General features: G+C 40.1%; 2 protein-coding genes across 2 annotated transcripts; both read right to left on the reverse strand.

Annotated features, from left to right (window-relative positions):
• Positions 1–3,230: 3,230 nt before the first annotated feature.
• plk3 (polo-like kinase 3 (Drosophila)) lies at positions 3,231–11,535 on the reverse strand. The gene is made up of 15 exons (XM_061732257.1): positions 11,270–11,535; positions 10,043–10,150; positions 9,827–9,943; positions 9,244–9,373; positions 9,027–9,114; positions 8,511–8,606; positions 8,198–8,393; positions 7,918–8,044; positions 7,711–7,826; positions 6,438–6,558; positions 6,222–6,305; positions 5,880–6,042; positions 5,606–5,735; positions 5,357–5,467; positions 3,231–5,225 (listed from the first exon to the last, which is right to left on the reverse strand). Exons 1-15 carry the CDS (start codon positions 11,438–11,440, stop codon positions 5,028–5,030), a joined length of 1,956 nt encoding a protein of 651 aa, XP_061588241.1. The 5' UTR covers positions 11,441–11,535; the 3' UTR covers positions 3,231–5,027.
• Positions 11,536–13,817: 2,282 nt separating this feature from the next.
• Positions 13,818–18,336, reverse strand: cacybp (calcyclin binding protein). The gene is made up of 6 exons (XM_061731118.1): positions 18,222–18,336; positions 17,179–17,389; positions 16,992–17,088; positions 16,807–16,906; positions 14,888–14,982; positions 13,818–14,682 (listed from the first exon to the last, which is right to left on the reverse strand). Exons 1-6 carry the CDS (start codon positions 18,237–18,239, stop codon positions 14,520–14,522), a joined length of 684 nt encoding a protein of 227 aa, XP_061587102.1. The 5' UTR covers positions 18,240–18,336; the 3' UTR covers positions 13,818–14,519.
• Positions 18,337–20,203: the final 1,867 nt, after the last annotated feature.

A 20,203-nucleotide genomic window follows, 5' to 3' on the forward strand; every position in this document is an offset into this window, starting at 1 on the left:
GACTTATGATAGCTGGCAATGGCCCAGGTTGGCCATAAATCAACAGACCACCCCCCCTTAATTTTACATAATGTGTTGGTTTGAGATTTTATTACTTGTGGTGCAAAAAAAAAATAAAAATGTTTTAAAAAAGTAACCCCCTATTACTTAGGTAATGTTTGTCAGACTCACATGATAGCATGGCCTAAACTACAATAAAGCCACTGTCCAGATCACAGAAGAGTTTGTCCAGTCCACTTTGTACAATTTCCAGTTGAGTAACTGCATCTTAGGGGTTAAACTCAATTAGATGTTTGGATATATAGCACAGCTGTTGCTTTTGTTTGTCAGCTGAAACAAAATTGTTCATGTCCTGTCATGTAACCTAATGTATCCGTTTTCTGACCTGGGTTTGGCGTGTCCTTCCACAGGAAATGACATCAGTTTAGGGAGTAGTTGGGTGGCCTCATTGAGAATACACATGGTTTATGACATATGAAGAGCAACTATCATCTTATGAACAGCATGGCAACTGTGTGACACCAGGATTTCTTTTGATTATGTTATTAATATCAGGCAAAAGTGATATACTGATATACACATACTTTCTAATTAATGATAACACTTCAGACATCACTTCAGACATTTTCTACAAAACTCAGACAGGATGACTGTTTTTTAAACAACAAATTGAAGATTTGCATCTGAAAAAGTATCTTTTGTTCTGCCCACGAATGCAAGTGTGTGACACAAAGTCATTGAGTGTCGGCAATGTGTCTATATCAAATTTAGAGACTCTACAATTCACTGCAGACATTCCCCTCAATGACAAAGTGACCTCATTAGATCAGCAGATTAAGAAAACTCAGATTTTTAATCAAAACAAAAATAACGTGCCCTATCAAACACCTTTAATCATTCCAGTTTGGCAGTATGATGGTTTGAACAAAATGAAAAATAAAAAGAGAAAAGATGACTTTGCCAAAGCCGCAGCTGAGAAAGCGATTATATTGCTGAGGAAAGTCTGGCAAACGGCCATTCAGGTACTGGAGCGTAGTATTAGCTGTTAAAGGAAAGGGACTCAGGTTACCAGGCTTTTATTTTATCTTCTTTTTTTTCTCATATATTGGGATTTATGAAAAGAAAAACTTTTAAAATGTAAAAGTAATAAACTGTAAGATGTACCGCCTCTATGATGTCAAATTGTTTTTTATGCTGTATAATCCTGAATCAAAATCAATGATTTGTTTGGGATTTCATTTATTTTTTAAATACATGGGATATTTATTGTGTTATCTTTGTCTGTCCCATTCTTGTAGGAACAAATGGTAACAATGTCATTGCATTGACATATTCTTTGACCCAAGGTTGGGTTGCTGGGCTTTTGTGTCTGTTTCGGCCTTACGTCAGTAATTCTTTCATTAACTTCTGTGGCATGTAGAGACAACATCCTTATTCATTCTGAGAAGTCATCAAGCTCTCAAAAATACGCTTTCCTGTCTTGTGAGGTCTCAGTGACATTGCCATTGAGATATAACAAGCTTTGTCCCAACACATCGGGGGATTGGTCTTCACATTTCACACGTTGCTTGAGTAATTAGTGATGACACTTACCTTTGAAACTGTGGTAATTACATACAGTAGATTAAATGTGAAGAAACCATTATTTGAAACTCTTTGCAATGTTGTTGATGCAGCTTTGTGTATTTTTTTCCCCCAATTGCAAATACAACATACAAGGGATCAAACTTGCTTAGAATTAAAACACTGGGTGAAGAGAGGGGAATTCACAACTCAGTTACAGCAGACCACATCCTCTGTCCTCTTAGCCCTTGACTTAGATGGATTGTTACGTACTCTCTCTCATTATGTTGAGTGTTTATACAGGGAGAATTTCAGGGCTGAGAATAGCAGTTCTGTATCTTACAAAACAAACAGCTGAGTCAACCAATGAGCCATCTATATGTGTTATCATGTTTGTGCACGTTCTGTGTTTGCATTTGTCTCACAATCAATGCTTTCTACCGGTCACCGACTGAATCGTGTGCTTTATTTGTCAGTCTTTTCAAAACTTCATATTTCCATGTGCTGTTATGTAATGTAGAGAAGGTGTTTTTAGGTTTGCCGTCTTGCTTCTCCCATTCAGGCCATACCTGTTCCTATTGTCAAACTATGAAGCCTCAGACAGTTGGAGGTCATTGTGTAAATTACAGTTTCACTTTGTGTCCTTTTCATGGTACCAGTCAATGTGAAAGGTGTTGTATAGATATGTCCTTCCACTGATATAACATATTTTACAAGCTTTAATGACCACGTGATGGTCTCATTCACATCATAAACTATTTCCTCATGATCTGAGTAGAGTCTTTTGGCAAATACAGCAAACAGGTTTATACAGTTAACCCCAAATGATTGAACGGATTTCTTTTCCAGTTTCATTTTGAAAAAAGGTGAATCTTATGTGTGATTTGTCATGTTTCTTTTTATCCCACAACTTATGTTGCCTGAAGTAATTTCCTTTTCTTATCAGAGTTTTATGTGTTAGGACAGTAGATACTGTTTAGATTGTAAAGTTATTTTTAATCTTCTAAGGAAGTCTGCCTTCAGGTTTGCAGGCTCACAGGTAGATTTTGTTTGCGATTCTTTGAAGTTTTAGAACATTTGCACCTGTTAGACTACTGCTTTATCATAACTGAATGTGCAGATTTGTGCGAGTGTCCTGAAATTACACGACTGGAATGTTCATCCATTAATATTAACAGCAAACATTGCAAGATGTTATTTACCAGCATCATTTTCAGTGATCCGGTTCCAGGTTTTTAATACTGTACAAGGCATTTAACACACAACCAGGAAAACATTTGATTTCCTCAGCTTTATTTCATCAAGCAGAGCATTAATCAGTTCTGAACACGCAAGGAGGCATTCATCCTCTCGTGTCACTGATAGCCCAGTTGTGCTCAGCTTTGATCGGCATTTGACTCTTGCTGCGGGCCAGAACTTTAATGACCTTTGTAAATCTATCTGTTCCAATGCATCATCATCTCACCTCTCCACTATTGGGAATGTCAGCAACATTGGGCCTTTGGCCAAGCATTTTGCCAGTAATGGGTGAAACGCACGACAAGAAGTGGGAAACATATTAAAGACTGTTATTTTAACAACAAATTGCCAGTTCTGTCCCTTCCAAAAAACACCTATATAAATTCTTAAATCCCCAATCCCAAAGTTAAGACAAGAGCATACTCGACTCATTTTCAATAAACTTTATTTTAGTCCCCATTTCCCCCCCAAATGTTACATACAAAAAGGTGATTGGAATTGAACATTTCCTTGTGTCAAGACCGCAACAATTACACAATAAATAAAAAAAAATATATATGTATAAATAAAAAAAATAAATAAACACGACATTATGTGCCCAAAAAATAAAGTCTCTTCTGAATTGGCAGATGGCTTTCACAATGTTGGGGTTTTTGGGAACACGCGTAAGTAATACTTGCATTCCGGGTCACAGTTTTTAGGATACAACTCTGGATCAAGAAAGCAATGTAAACCAATGAGGGTTACAGTACGACAGAGTACAATGTTTACTTTTTTCTCCATAGTAGATATTATTGGGATATATACTTCTAATAGTTGTTCTAAAAGCTTATACCAGGTAGTGAGAGTGTAGTGCTATTGGATTTACTTTTAAACTTGGCTCAAAGTACAAAAGTAAATCACAACTGTAAAACCCATCTCGAATCTTGTTTGTCACCAGCTCGACATTCACAAAAGAGTTGTTATTGCACTATACAGACGTCATCCCTCATAAAAAAGGCACTTATCCACGCTCCCCAACCCTCATTTTCTAACCAGCAACTCAGCTTTTCCAGCATGTGTGTGGTGCAGACACACACTTTCACCTTCTGTTAGTGAATTAAAAAAATGTTTTTAATCATTTTAAAAACCTAGAACAAAACAAATAACTTTTGGCATCTAGTTTAAAAACTAATAAAATATAACATGTGCGATAGTAAAAAGTTTGTTTTTTTCTGGATGAATTTACAAAGAAAAATCAAATAAAAAAAGATAGAAGATAAGTGCAAAATGGTGTTGCTCCCTTTAGTATGCCGTGTACCGCGTCAGTGAAACTGGTATCAACAACCAGAGGAAAATATTAAAAAAAAAAAAAAAAAGTGAAGTTGGAGCAAAAGCAGCAAAACTCCCAAAATCTGAATCATGAAATAAGGCCAGAAATAATGTGTTTGTGAGGTTATGGTTTAAAGTGATCCTAAAGCTGGCTCATGTTTAAAAAAGGGATGGATTCAATTCATGTGTGTACCATAGTTGGAGGGCAGATATCAGGTGAGGGGAGGAGGTCTCTCTCCAGTCAGTCATTTCTCTTTCTAAAGCATCCTTTGAAGTTTGAAGATTACGGTTGCAGTCAGAGATAAGGGAGATATTGCAGCCAAAATGTCTTTGGACAAAAACTAAATGAAAAAAGTGAGCCTTATTGCATTTCAACCCCAAGATTATCCCCATTCAGTTGCAAGCCATTTGGATGGTTTTAGTGTTTAGACACCTCTGAGAAAGCATGCCTGCGCTGTCGGCTAAACATCGATGGAGGCTGAAAGCTACAAGGGCGGTGGCTTCCGAGAAGCAGTGGTTTTAAGTAAGTGAAGGAAGGTAACAGGGTGTTCATGTAGGCATCTGCCCGTGAAAGATCCATCATTTGAGACAAGTCATTAATCTCTTCTTACAGGTATCGATACCTTCCAGACAGAAACCGTCGAGGCATAAGCTGGGCAGGCATGGACCCTTGAGGCAGATGCTGCTTTGAGCAACTTCCAGACTGCTCAACGTTCATCAAGGCCAGTCAATCTGATCATCTTAAAAATAATCACCCAGGCATTGAGGAGCCTTTCATCCGTCAACAAGCTTCGGTCACCCAGAGCACTACCATGAGAAATTGACATGTCCGAGTAATCAAATGGTTCCAACTGGTCAGGTTGCCTCTAAGGCATCTGCCGCGTGGGTAGCCTGGGAGGCACTGAACTGTGCCCTCAGGCATCAGTGTGGTGTTGGAGCAGCTGGACCACATATCGGAGTCGGTGACGTAGCTCCGAAGTGCAGCCCATCTCATTCAGCATGCTGAGGAGGTATGTGCACGAGACGCGCTCGTGGCTGATGAAGGTGAGCAGGTAGGAGTCGTCGGAAGACTTGCACAGGATGATTTTTGTGTGGTCGGTGTAGAAATTCACCTGTGAAAACAAAATTGAGAATGGAGAACGTGTGTGAGAGAGAAGAACGAGAGCCACAATCTAATATTACATGAAAAACTTGAGTCTACATGGTTAAAAGTCAATACTTGTTGAGCTGCGACTGCTCATACCTGTAAAGTTCCATTGTTGAAGAGCATGACAAGAGCGTGGTCAGTCTTCACCCACTGAAGCAGCAGAGGAGGCGAGCCAGACAACTGCTCTTCACAGTGCAGGTCTCCGCCCTACGGAGCACAGAATATCGTTTATTGAGGTCAGCCTTAATGAGCTTTGCAATAGTTTTCTGTCGGGATCAAGTTTAACACAGTGAATTCATTCCAACATTTAAACCGGTCAAACTAATAAAAATGCCACGTCCATACCTCCATAAGGTTCTGTTCCATGTAGTTTGCCATGAGTTCTACAATTTGTTTCTTGCCGCGAAGCTGTTCAGGTAGTGAGGTGGTCGGGAAAGTGAAGTGTTTGTTGTTGGTCAAGCAGTAGTGAACCGTCCTGTTTGGAGGGAAGAAGAAAGCATTTATGAGTTTTGTTTGATGGACGTTGATACTTAAAAACAGTTTAGTCTGGCTCATTTATTGAGCCTAATCATTGTTCAGCAGACCTTAGTACAATAAAGATAATTCCTGTAGTACTTACTTGCGTTGGTCACAAAGAGTGAAATGAGTTCCCTCGTTGAAGAGAACACAGATGCTTTGGTTTGAGAGCTGGTAGCCAAACCCATATTTATTTGAGTAGTCAACCCATTTGGTGACCCACAGGAATGACTGAGGCCTGGATAAGCAGGGTGGGTTTCTAGTGGCTAGTGGGATGAAAAATAAATAAAAATGATTGAACAATTCAACAGCACACAATTTGCATTAATATTAAATACAGAGAAAACTGCATTCAAGTGTGTGACCAAACAAAATAATTACTCCTACATTAAACATAACTTGTTTAATCGTTGTCATGGTAATGCCAAAAGGGCTCCAATCTTACCTGAAGGCATGGTGGCCAGGCAATTGTTGAGAACCTTCATGGCAGCTTCAGCAGCAGCTGCAGGAGTCAGAGCATCCTCACATGCTGGAAAGGAAATGAGCAAAATGTTGATTAGAAAATCAGGAGGAGAGAAAAAAAAAAAAAAAAAAAAAAAAAAAAAAAAGACACCCTACACACACAAATATAACATTTTCCACAGGAAGATGTGACGCCTACGTTCAGTGCTGCTAGCCATGGTGCCTTTGAAGGAGCGCGAGATGGACTTCCTGGATTCCTCCTCAGCAGGCGTCGGCTCCAGAGGCACAGAACCGACCAGCTGACCTGTGGGAGAGGCCACCTGAGAAGCAATACAAGATATGATTAAGGCACAATCCGTGAAAATCAAAAAACACACATGACATAGTGATACAACAGAATGAGGTGTTGACAAATTTTGGGGTGTCTGTTGAGTGAACGACCTCCATTAATATCATGTATGCAAAATTTTGACAATGGTTCACTAAAGACTACAACATCTCAAACTGCCACCGCTTCCTCAGCTTTGAGTGTTTTGCAGCTTCTCACTTCTGCAAAGGAGGTGAAATTATCACCACACTTTGCTTTTGTGTGCTGTGCAGAAGCATGTCGCTTATGCTTGTAGCTTCAACTGTCATGCTGTTGTGACAAACCATGTATTCTTCCAGCACGCTGATTTCGTGCCAACAAAGAGAAAATGGCCACTTTGTGTAGAAATTAGAGAGTAGGCTACAAAAAGACACCCAGCATATGTTTATCAAGTACACCCCTCTTGCCTCAGAACAAGTTTATTGTGTGGATGAAGAAATAGTCACTTCAAAGAGCAAAAAAAAAAAAAAAGTGCAGCTCCAATCGGGCTCTATAAATAGAAACTAGACCATGCTGATTAGGGATAGGCCAACTATGGAGGATCCTGCTGTTGTGGCATTTACACTCCAGTTGTGGATCATAACCATTTCAAAAGTGAGCAAATCATGTTAATGAAACCAGAAATCACAACCACATAGTTGAGAAAACTGACCAGCAAAACTAAACACTTTCCTCCAAGCCTGACTGCATAATATAGAGTCCAGCGGGTCTAAATGTACTCAACTACTACCAGCACACCAGACTCACAGTTCCAGGCGTCTGCCAAGCTGAAGGACCTCTGCAGCAATGAGGCATCTTATACAGCAGATTTCTAAAATCCATTTTAAAAAACAAAAGATTGGGCTTATAAAGAGGAGTGTAATCCACTGCAGGGTTAAACTTTATATCAAAACACTGCATGCAAAGCAATTCTGAGTCCTAATAACCTGCCGGCCATAAATATATCTACGTCAGGTTTCTCCCTCTGCCTTGAGGCCCCAGCAGAACTCCTGCATGTTGATGTTGCACGAGTGTAGGGTTAGCTCCCTATTCTTCCTATCAAGTAAACTGGATTGCAATTTTCTTGCAAGGGACTAGGAGGGGAAAAAAAAGAAGAAATATGTACCTCATTGATCCCCACTGTTTTGTAGCTGATCTGCCGGTTAATGGAGCATTTAACGATGCCCGACACAAGCTTGGTAATGTCCTTGTCATCTTTATCTTCACATGGAATTTTCTCCACTGCAAAAAAACCCCAACACAATGAGACTCGTATCATAACCACCACAAATGACACAGGAGAGAAGTTCTTGGAAATAGTTGGGATTCTTACCCTTTGATTTCTTTTTGCCAAAGAGGCTCTTGGCCATTTTAGTGAAGAATTTCTTGGCGGGGCTTGGAGGGTGAAGCTCCGGCACCATCACACAGCTACTGGCGGGAAGTTTGTCGGGAGTGAAACCCTGAAAGAGAAGAGGAGGCAGAGAGAAAGGTAAGGGAAAGAGTCTTTTTTTTTCCCCCCCAAAACACCTGAATGGCACTCAGATCTTTAGATAATTGTAAAAATGTCAAATGAATGAAAGCTTGATGCCAAAGTGGCATAAGTGTTGACGTACTTTGAAGAACTCATGGCTGAGGATTTGATCCAGACTGAGTCTGTCACTGGGATGTTCCTTTAGGATGCCCGAGATGAGCTTCTGTGCAGCCGGGGAGAGCGAAGAGGGTAGGTTGTATCGAACTTCCTTTATACATTTATACGTCTCTTTTAAGTCGAGAGTCTCGAAAGGAGGGTTGCCGCACATCAGCGTGTACCTGTGAAGAAGAAACCAAGGCAACCATTGGTAACCTCAAAACTAAGCAATGATTTAGGCTGGAAAATAAAAAGAATTTGGGTAATAAATAAATAAAAATAAGCAAGGACACACTTACATAACACATCCAAGAGACCAGACGTCAGACTCCGTGCCATGGCCCTGCCTGTTGAGCACTTCTGGCGCCAAGTAGTTTGGAGTCCCACAGATTGTTCTGAGAAAACAAGCGTAGGTTCAGATTAATACTTCAAAGCGCTCACAGTGGTTTCTCTTTTGCAGTAGCACGCAAGAGGTTGAAGCTCTCTTTTTTTTCCCTGCCACACTGATTCTTTTGGTATTCCACAGGAAGATGTCAGAGATACTGAAACTCTGCTGCAACTGTTACACTCAACCGTCACTTGGAAACCGGTTTAGTTAGGTACTTACTGGGGTGTGGGGTGTGGGGGGGGTGGGAGGAAGAATGTGGTCTGTAACTGATGTAATGGTTATACTGTAGGTCAGGTTACTTTTGTCTAAAAATAGGGTCAGGCTTTCATAGCAAGGGGCGGAAAAAAAAAATGCTAAAAATTGTATCACTGCAAACAGATTTTGTGAGTTTCTCCAACTTTGAGAGTCTTCAAAAGAAAATACTAACTTCTTTCTCTGTTCAGCCGTCTCCAGCTTAGCAGCAAGGCCAAAGTCACCGAGCCGCAGGTCCATGTTCTCATTGACAAAGAAGTTGCCTGAAAGAGACAAATGTATTTGTCTAGTTAGCGTTCCAAAGATAACGTTAACAAATTCACAGCAGATTCCTGAGATGCTTTCTGCATGCATGCGCCCCAACGTCATCACTTTAGTTTTCCCCCACATACCTAGTTTGAGATCCCTGTGCAGGATACCCCTGCTGTGCAGGTACTTGAGGCCAGATATGATCTGCTTGAGGTAATATCGCACTTCAGGCTCCGTCAGTGTGTGTCTCGCCTTCCAAATGTGCGCCAGGGACTGCAGAGACACAGCAATGAATGAACTGTCAACCCTACATCCATCAGTAGGACTGTACACTGCTGCTACACAAACACACACACTGCTGCAGCAGCAGAGAAATTGGACGGGGATGTGATTCAGATGAGCGCCTGCGATCAACAGTGATTTGGCAGTCACACACGGCTACGTTACCCTAGTGGGGTTTATCAGTCATTGTTTGTGTACCGACTTCACTGCAGTACAAACTTTCAAGACATCCCAAAACTCTATCACATTTTGTTGAAATGAGTTGTCTCTTAAGACTACTGATTATTTACAAACTTGTATGACAAAACTATTCACTTTTAAAGTAATAAAGACACTTCAGGGGTTAAATAAGACTATGGATGCAGTACAACTAGTCCTCGTGTGGGCCATTACAAGACAAACTGAACATAGTTACTTAAGAACTAAACATTTGTGAAGCCTCACCTTCCGACTGCAGAGCTCGAGGAATATGTAGATATTCTCATGGTCTTCAAAATAGTGGGAGAATTTCACCACATGCTTGTGTGACAGGGTTCTGTGCAGCTCGATCTCGTTCGTAATCTGTCAGAAATTCACAGTTGATCAGTGCACTTGCTCAGTATTGTATTTTTTCTTTTCCCCCCTCCAGATTATACAAGACACAGATGAATAATTGGATACCTTATCCCTCTGGTGCGGTTTGGACACCCTGCTCTGTGGAATCACCTTCACAGCATACATTTTGTTGTTGGACAGGTCTGTCATTTCATAGCATCGAGCAAAGCCACCCTTGAAAAGACAGAATCAGGAGTTCAGACAAGCAGCAGGTTAGAAACCTGCAATGCCCATAAATAACCTAAACTGCCTCACAGGCCCACCTTAGGACCTGAGGATCAGCAGCTTTGGAAATGAGAAATCAAAAATGACTCAGTAAATTGTGAAAGCCTTGTATGAAGCAATTGGACAATAAAATGGAAAAAAAAGGGGATGGTTAATTATCTCAGCTCATTTTTGTAGTCATCTGAATCCAAGCATTAACGCCAGACTCCAGTGCATCATGCTTTTATTCCCCCCCCCCACCCTAAAAAAAGCTAATAGTCTTGATGCAACCGTGTTGCCACACACTCGTGGAGGTGGAGGATGGAGCAGACCGCGCTGCTGCATTCATTAACCGTGAGAGGGACGGAGACGCTTCCAGCTCTGCGGCAACGGGGCTAAAGGCTGATTTCTGGTTCCGCGTTACACCAACGCAGACCCTACGGCGTAGGGTAGTGGCTACGCGCACAATACGGCGCGCGTGGCCGCGTACCCTACGCCGTAACCCTACGGCGTAGGGTACGCGTCCATAATTCAGGCTCAACACGTTGATCCAGCTGTTCCAATCATGAGAGGAGCTGGCACATGCAGGGGCCACACATGCCAGGCAGATGTGGCTCTAATGTGTCGAGAAGAGGCTTTTACAAAAGGGTGTGTACCGTCACGGCGGAGCTTTTTAAAGGTGTCGTCCTTGTGTGTGAACGGTGTGAACACAGCAGCTCGGCACACCTCAAAAGCGTCTGATTCACTCAGCAATGACGCGCATAGCAGGAAAAAAATGGTCATATCCACCACGAGGTCAGCTTCTATCCCCTTTCCCTCTCTTTAAAAAAGCATAATTACACCTGGAACATATCCAATGAACAAAATCGCTTCTCCTTTTGCTTATTTAATTAATGACCGGTTTAATTTATTCCGCTTCTCGATCCATCTGTCCCCTCTGAGACTAGGCTGATTTATGGTCCCGCGTTACCAACGCAGACCTACGGTGCGTGTCGCCGCGTACCCTACGCCGTAACCTACGGCGTAGGCACTGTGTAAATTTAACGCAGAACCATAATTTCAGGCTTAAAACACGTCAATTCTTCCTACCTTTCCCAAAAGCTTCCCTTTGCTGTAGGACCTTCCCGTCTTGGCGTCCGTCACCACCGGGGCCAGCTCGGGCTTGCCAGGCTCGGGTTTAGTCCTGGTCCTCCCTGAGGTTTGCTGCTGCAATACATCCGCGTTCATGCTGGGAGCCGCCGTCAAACACCCGGGATCCATCAAACAATATATAAAAATATATCCCTTCTTCCTGCTGGATTTCTCAATAATAAATAGGTTGCTCCGCGGTGATGTGTCCTCTCCCCCTGCCTGTCTCCATCTGGCGTGTCTGGACACAGAACTTCCCCGGTTTTATACGGAGAGCGACGTCACGGAGATGCGGGTGGGTGGAGGTGGGTGGAGGAACTCCACGGCTTTTTTTTTTTTTTTTTTTTTGGCTCTGGCACTATCTCAGACAGTCAAAGATTTATCTTGAAACAAAAAAAAAAAAAAAACATATATACATGAATGAAACCAGGGGCGAAAATCCCGTTTCATAGTTGGGGGCAGAGCTGGGTAGAGGAGCCACAACCATTCAAACAGACAAAAGACAAAATAATCATCTTCAGGCAAATTAAATCAATAAAATAATAAAATAAATTAAAATTAATAATAAAAAATAGCTTAAATTAAAATAATCTTAAAGTAAATTCAAGTACTTTAATAAATAATAAAATAAATAAAATAATAACAGAATAAAAAAATGAATTAAGCACAAGTAGCACAAAATTTCAAGCCTTTGTACTTTTCTTTTTTAACCAGGCAGAACTAGAAAAAGCCAATGGACTCATAGAAACTCTGTGTGTGTGTTTGAGTCTGTGTATATTTGACAAAACATGCAAAAACAAACATTTTCCCCAAAGAATCACCCAGTGTCCTGAGATTGACGCGTACGTGGATAAAAGAAAAGTAACAGCTCAACTTAGCCTAATGTAGCGGAGTAAGAGTAACAGTTTCTTCTTCACAAATCTACTCAAGTAAAAGTAAAAAGTATAGTGATTCAAAACTACTCCTAAAAGTACAAAATTTCCCAAAACTTACTCAAGTAAATGTAACGGAGTAAATGTAACTCGTTACTGGTTGGGGGGGACAATAAACAGTAAAATTTTAGAGAATAAATCCAGTGGGGGACAAGGAATACAAGTTTTAGCCTTCCTTTAATACAGCATTTTGACATTTTCAACTCTATCTCGCAAACAGGCAGAAGACCTTTCTTAGAGTAATACAAAACAATGGTATTAGGTGGAAGGTGGCAATAATACAGCACATCTGACATAATACACTGCAAAAACCCAAAATCTTAACAAGAATATTTGTCTTATTTCTAGTTAAAATGTCTCATTTTTAGTTAAAAAAAATCTCATTACACTTAAAACAAGACTCATCACTGGAAAAAAAACAACAATTTTCACCTGTTTCAAGTAGATTTTCACTTAAACTAAGTAGAAAAATCTGCCAGTGGAACAAGATTTTTTTTGCTTGTAATAAGAAGATAAATCTTGTCCCACTGGCAGATTTTTCTACTTATTTCAAGTGAAAATTTACTTGAAACAGGTGAAAATTGTCAAATAACAAGTTATTTTTCTGGTGATGACTCTTGTTTTAAGTGTAATGAGATTTTACTGTTTATTATTATTTTCGATTTCGGTTTCGGCCACAATTTTTCATTTTGGTGCATCACTACTAAATACTACTGCATTGTTCCAAAATTATTAATTCTGTCTCAAATTATTCTAGGGGGGGACAGCTTTACTAATGGGGGGGACTTGTCCCCCCTGTCCCCCCCGGGATTTTCGCCCCTGAATGAAACAGCTCATGAAAAAAGCATTTGCCCTCTCTCGTGTTAGTTCTGCTCATGCTGGGAGACCAGTGATGCTGCAATCCAGACGTTCATGTCGCATCTGCAGGCCTGATAAAATAACAATGATGGTAATAATAATACTAATAATATTCTGCAATTTTAAGTGAATTACCCCTTGTTATCGTGGCTCGTGAACTCACAATAAACCGCATTTCATGTTGCAGCATAGATAAATATGGACTAGAGCAACAGATCATGAAACACTTGAGTCATTTGCAAATAATAGTAAAACAAAGATCTAAAAGATGGTCCTATTCTGGAAATTCAAAGGCCACAGTAGGCCTACACGAAATATTAAATTGCCATTGTGCAATCTCAGCTCACGTTTCCTGTGAGAAATACCCAGATGTTAATTACTGCAAAACAGCTGCCCCCTGCTGGACAGAAGTGGCAGTTCAGGGCCGGAGCTCTGCAGGATTTTGTTGGCGTGAATTGTTTAAAATTCTGATCCAGCAGTCTATTGTGTTGAAACCCTTTCCACAACCAAGAGAATGGTTTATTGCAGAGCTGTGGAGCTGAATATCATCCGGACTTCTGCTAATCCCCAATAATTTTTAATGTTTATGAAATGGAGTATGTTTGGACACAAGGGCAAAAGAGTATGGATTTGAGGATTTTAAAACAAACACTTTAAATGTCAGACCTAAGTCTGAGCCCATAATTTAATAAGGAAACAAAAAAGAAATACACAGAAGGTTTTAATTCAATCATTATATATTTTTGGAAGTTCATGAACAACCTGAGGATGACAAAAGATGACAATAGCCAAATAATCAACAAAATCCAATACATTTTCACAATGTTCTTGGGAAAAAAAGTCACCATGTGAACATTGCTGCCATATTTTAAAGTTACATCAGGAAACTTCAACTGTACATAAATGCAAAATGGTCATCTTAAAGAACTACACAGAAATGACCCTAACATTTGAAGCACAGATGCATGTTGCAATGTTAATTATTACGCTGATGCAAGTGTACCACCATCCTTGCAGCCATCATTTGATTTTTTAAGGAATGATAATGAAAAATTGGATGTGGAAATAAAAATAAATAAAATACAGAGCCCTCTAGATGTCAATATTGACTGGAATATGGGCCAGATTTAATCTTGAATATCAGATTTGATGTCAACAAGACATTAGATTCCTATGCCCGGAAGGAAGGCTATACTGCTATACTAATTTATACGTGATATAAATTGTGCATTATGGTCCAGGACTAACTAATCAGTACCTGCCAGGGTTTTTTTTAAGCAGGGCAAAAAATAAGGCCATTTAGGATTCTTCATTCATTTTCTTTTAAATGGGTTCTGTTCATTTTAGTTTCTAAGATTAAAGTCATGCCTCTTGTAGCCAGCATGGCTCTTGTTTGGTCCTGCTATGAAAAGCAGCAACATCTACAAGTTCATCATGTCTTCCCCTCTTATCTTCTTCTCCTGGGACTCTGACCAGGCTTTGTTGATGGTTCTTTTCATGTCATCATCCCCGTCTTCGTAAATCTTCTTCAGCATGGTCATCAGGCCGTCGCTGGGGTCTGCATTCTCACCAGCAGGGGGTTTACTGTTGAGAGACAACAGGTTCATATCATTGTGGTATGTGCATGCTCCCTGAGCCACACAGATAGCTCTCCTGTCAGAAATGTAAACCACCAACTTGTATTTGATCAAAGGCTGTTACACAGCGACACCTGGCACACATACTTGGTACTGCACTTAACTGTGTGAAATTACTGATATCCATCAGCGCTTTTTTTTTTTAAACTTACTCTTTCTCTTTAGATTGTTTTTCCACTGATGTTAGGAACTCCCACTTCTTTGCTGTCTGCTTCTTGCACATGACCAAGACCATGTCTGTTTTGATCTGTTAAAGGAAGGAAAGCAGTTACAACACAAAATAACATAAATATAAAATGCTATGATATCACTGACACATTATATAGTACACAACTGGCCAATACAATACAATTCAATAAATACAATTATTAATTAATTCTCTGAGAATTATGATTCACCTCAGAGCCCAGAACCACCTAACATATTTTTTTTTTAGGGGCAACACCAAACCAATTTAGGGGCATACTCAGTGACATGCATTTCTCTCATTTTAACCAAAATACAGGCAAATGTAAGGTAGCTGTGTTTTCCAGAAGTGACTTTATGAAACGTTTAAGTAGCAATCACGTAAGCAGCACAAGTTAATTCAGTCAAAGGGAGAGGGAAAACCCACTGCAGCAAACTCTGCTGTTTGATTTTCAAAAATGAAAGAAATCCCCCCCCCAAAAAAAGCCAGAAACCCAGAGCAATGACAGAAAAAAACTGTAGAATTCACTGTCCTCAATGACAAACCCATCTGCATGTTGACAATGTTGTTTTTCACTTAAATGAACATCTGGTGCAGACATACAGCACTCCAGGTTGGAAGTGCATCTCTGAAACTCTTCTCTCCAAACGGAATGATCATATTTCATGTCAGCTAACAGAAGTGCAGACAGTCAACTTTACAGCGGAGATTTGGACTCCAAATGTATATAACAAAAACACCAGTATCGGATCAGTACTGAATATCGGCTGATAGCCAAAGCCATTGGTAAACTTTTTAGGGGAAATCGAGTGATTTCACTATTTTGCACATTTAAGTACAAAAAGAATATTAGCAAGATCACTACAAAGCAAATTACTGGTAACATGCAGCCAAGATTAGAGTTCAGTCGCTCTTTTAATTGATGACAGACAGTTCAAAGAGATCCAAGCTAATTTTTTCTTAGATGATCTTTTAGTAGGTAAAACAATATAAGCAACTTTCTTGTATTCAAATAAGGAGGAATTTTAAAAGGCCTAACACACATCATAAAAAGCATTAGTTAGCATTATTAGATGATGCTTTTTCTTATAAGCAAATGCATAAGAGAGCATTTCAAAACTCAGATGCACAAAGGCAAAATGTCTGATTTGAAATTCCCTATGCTTTTATAGCATGTGCTATGACCCAGCATCATTCAAACATCATCCACAGCACAACCTTGGAACCTCACACCCCCATTTTTCCAATAGTATGGTGCATCATAACCTTAAAAGTGTCTGCGATCAGGCTCATGTGATTAACCAAGCCAGCTGAAATCATCCCTTGTATAGAACACTTGAGATAATAGATGGTTTCTTTAGTTAGCTGGCATGCTACCTAAAGAGCCTCAAAGTCTCTGTCACCTCACAACAGAGCTGACTCATCTCAACATCAAACAAAAACTCACTGGGCAAAACCACACCCAGTAGAAAATTAAAGTCCCCTGATCAGGCAGGCATTGGGCCAATTCCACAGCACGGTAAGACAATTTGTCAATAAATGATCCCTGTCTGTACACAACTGGATTGTCACCTGTCAATGTTTAAAAAAGCCCAACACTGATGTGGACACCAAGCAGTGTGCTGACTTAAACTAAAAATGTACGTTAGGATGTTAAATACCCATCATCTGCTCATCCAGGGAGAAAGGAAGTGGCCACATAATCTAAAATGTGTGAAAAGATGCAGACGGGGAGGAAGTTGACAAAGTACTGAGTACTGATGACAACAGCTTCTAGGATAACAGGGCCAAGTAAGGCCCAACTATCAAGCAGCATCTCCTGGTGATACTTTAAAAAAGCAAAAGGATGAAGACAAGACAGGCCTTGTAAATAGCATTGTTCACCTTTGTGTTGCTGTCCTTTTCATCAATTGGTTGTAACAGATTGAGAATCGTCATCTGATGATTCTTGCCCTCTAGATCCTTAACCAGGACAGAAAATGACCTGCAACAGATAACATTAGCAAATGTAATTGCATGATTAGTGGGAGATTATAATCAAACACAGCAGGTAACATTTGTTCACTCACCTCTCTGTAAAGCTGACCTCCACATTTTCTGATGGAATTTTGTGCACGTTTTTCAAAGCGATGTAAATTTTGACAAATTTCTCAGACTGGTCCCACGCTGCAGAAAGGATACCAAAACGTGAATAATTGGAAATACTTTTTTTCAGCAATTGCAAACACTAATCTCCCTGGTCTAACAGCTTCGTACCGTAGCTGGTGATCTTCACTGTGTATGCGGCTTTAGATGCTGCGGCCGGGTCTGCCTCTCTCCTGGCCTGCTGCTCCTGCTGTTGCCGTTTGGTTGCAAGCTCTTTCTCCACCTTTTTCTGCTCCTGTTTTAAGACTTCCTGGACTCTTTTCCTTTCGGCCTGTTTCAAGAGGGAGCCCAGCTCCTCCAAGTCAGCTTCCAGCTGAGTGATCTGTGGAGGAAAGAGCTGAGTCATCCACAAACTTACATCCACTAAGGTCAAAGCATGCACTCCTCTAACAATCATACTGTTTTAGATCTAAGAATAAATTGTAAGCAAAAATAATCAAGATATAAATTGAACTTGACAATCTTTCCCAAAAGTAATTACCCATTTACTCAAAAACTTTTCATTAAAGGTTCCCTTTCTTATACACGAGCAAAAATACACAAGTACAATGCGTAAATGTGTAAAAAAAAAAATAGATTAAAACAATCTTGTAACGACATTGTAAATAATAGCTTGATACACAACTACTAACTGCAACAATACGTTATTCACATGAGTTGGGGGTCCCTGAAAAGCATTTATAATAATCAAGTTATCCTGCTACAATGTTGCTCTCAAAGCTAAAGGCTAAAGCCTGAATTATGGTCCCGCGTTAAATCGACGCAGATTCTCGGCGTAAGGTACGGCGTAGCCTACGGCGTACGGCTTGCGTCGCCGCGTACCTTACGCCGTAGCATCTGCGTTGGTGTAACGCGGAACCATAAATCAGCCTTAGCAAATGCCGCTGCAGCACGCCGTCAGGGGCGAGGAGCTGCTATAATCACACTAAGAAAACAGAAACATCGGATACATTAACGTTTCTTGTATATAAAGACAAAAAAATAAAGGAAAAAGGAAAAAGATGTACCAATAAAGGTCAGCTAAAGTAGCAATACGGTCTCTATGAAAACCATATTAATTCACCCAGGCCTGCGACAGAGCTGTTCACATCATCATTTCTGCAACTGCGTCCTGGATGGGGAACAAAAGCCGAGCCCCTAAATAAAAGTCTCACCTGTTCTGCTCGATCCATGTCCGTGCTGTTTGCCAGATGTGCCAGATGTGCTGGTTCTGTCTGTGGTTCCGCCAGGAGGTGAGCTGCTCTGCTTCTCTGCTATCATTTGCGGCTGTCTCGCAGTTGCAGTATATCCAGTGCTGCCACCTAGTGGCCACAACTGTACCCTGCACTCAGATTCCTAACAACATGCTGAATCTTTGGATGATATTTGATGATAACACTCTACAGGACTGTCTCAGAAAATTAGAATATTGTGATTTTCTGTAATGCAATTACAAAAACAAAAATGTCATACATTCTGGATTCATTACAAATGAACTGAAATATTGCAAGCCTTTTATTATTTTAATATTGCTGATTATGGTTTACAGCTTAAGAAAACTCAAATATCCTATCTCAAAAAATTAAATATTCTGGGAATCTTAATATTAAACTGTAAGCCATAATCAGAAATATTAAAATAATAAAAGGCTTGCAATATTTCAGTTGATTTGTAATGAATCCAGAATGTATGACACTTTTGTTTTTTTAATTGCATTACAGAAAATAAAGAACTTTATCACAATATTCTAATTTTCTGAGACAGTCCTGTAGATGGTGGGATCTTCAAAGTCTTATTAATTTAATGTTTAGGGGAAAAAATTTAAATTGTTCTACAACTTTGGCCCTAAAAATGAAAGGGAAGAGATCAGCGCTCACCTTGGCCCCGTGTCATTGACAGCTAGAATCAGAATCAGCTTTATTGGCCAAGTTTGAACATTGCCCGACAAGGAATTTGACTCTCGTTATTTCGCTCACTGTACCTAGATTTAGAAAATAGCATAACAGTAGATAAACAAATGTGGCACTTATTAACATATATACAATTAAAAAACTGAAAGGTGCAGCAGAATGAGGCAGACATGATTATTGTTGGAAGGTGCATTGTTACAGCATGTGATAGTGTTATTAAATTACTGTTATTATTGTTATTGCACAGTGATTGATTTCTCTGAGACTATTAATTGTGAGAGTTCATCAGAGCAATATCCTGGGGGAAGAAACTGTAAAGAAGCTACAAATCAAGACAGAAATCTTGGTGTAATTATTGACTCAGACTCAGTCAATAATTACACCAATTATCAGACCGAAAACAGACTTTTTTTTTAAAGATTGTTTTGGGCTCTAGTGGCCCTTTATTCAAGTTGCAGACAGGAAGGGGGTAGAGCGAGAGAATGGGCATGACATGCATCAAGGGTGCGCAGGCTGGGATTTGAACCTGCGACCGCTGCAGGAGGACTGTAGCCTCAGTATATGAGCCACTTGCTTAACCCGCGGCCCAACAACTTTGTTTATCACTAAATCTCCCTATTACCACCTGAAAAATTGCTAGAATTAAGGGGTTTCTGTCTAAACAAGACATGGAAAAACGTATTCATGCATTCATTTTCAGTAGGTTGGATTATTGCAATGGCATCTTTACAGACCTTAAGAAATCTATCAGGCAGCTGCAGCTGATCCAGAACGCTGCCACCAGTGTCCTTACAAACACCAGGAAACTGGACCATATTACACCAGTCATGAAACAGCTACACTGGCTTCCAGTGAGTCAAAGGATAGAGTTTAAAATCTTACTGCTGGTCTACAAAGCACTGAATGGTCTTGGACCAAAATACCTGCTGGATTTGTTAGTTCCCTATGAAGCTCCCAGACCCCTGAGGTTCATCTGGATCTGGTTTGTTGTGGTTCCCAAGAACCAGAACCAAGCAAGGTGAGGCAGCGTTCAGTTATTCTGCTCCTCACCGGTGGAACAAACTTCCTGTAGACCTGAGGTCTGCTCCAACTGTAGATCCTTTAAATCAGGCCTAAAAACATTACTGTTACTGAAGTATACTCTTAAATTAAATACTTACCTGCTGTACTCTACTGCCCTTACTTTTTAACAACTTGTGCTTTTTATTATTTTACCTCTTTTCTTATCATTTTATTTCATTTTATTT

Source organism: Cololabis saira, chromosome 10 (assembly GCF_033807715.1).
Source record: "Cololabis saira isolate AMF1-May2022 chromosome 10, fColSai1.1, whole genome shotgun sequence".
NCBI classification, from domain to species: Eukaryota; Metazoa; Chordata; class Actinopteri; order Beloniformes; family Belonidae; genus Cololabis; species Cololabis saira.

Coding starts and splice junctions, on each gene's coding strand:
- plk3 (XM_061732257.1), bottom strand. CDS start 11,440: ATGGATCCCGGGTGTTTGACGGCGGCTCCCAGCATGAACGCGGATGTA. Junction 9,374..9,826: donor TCGAGCTCTGCAGTCGGAAG/GTGAGGCTTCAC, acceptor GTGTCTCTGCAG/TCCCTGGCGCACATTTGGAA. Junction 5,226..5,356: donor TCAACAATGGAACTTTACAG/GTATGAGCAGTC, acceptor TTGTTTTCACAG/GTGAATTTCTACACCGACCA.
- cacybp (XM_061731118.1), bottom strand. Junction 14,983..16,806: donor AAAAGGACAGCAACACAAAG/GTGAACAATGCT, acceptor TTCCTTTAACAG/ATCAAAACAGACATGGTCTT. Junction 14,683..14,887: donor AAACAATCTAAAGAGAAAGA/GTAAGTTTAAAA, acceptor GTCTCTCAACAG/TAAACCCCCTGCTGGTGAGA.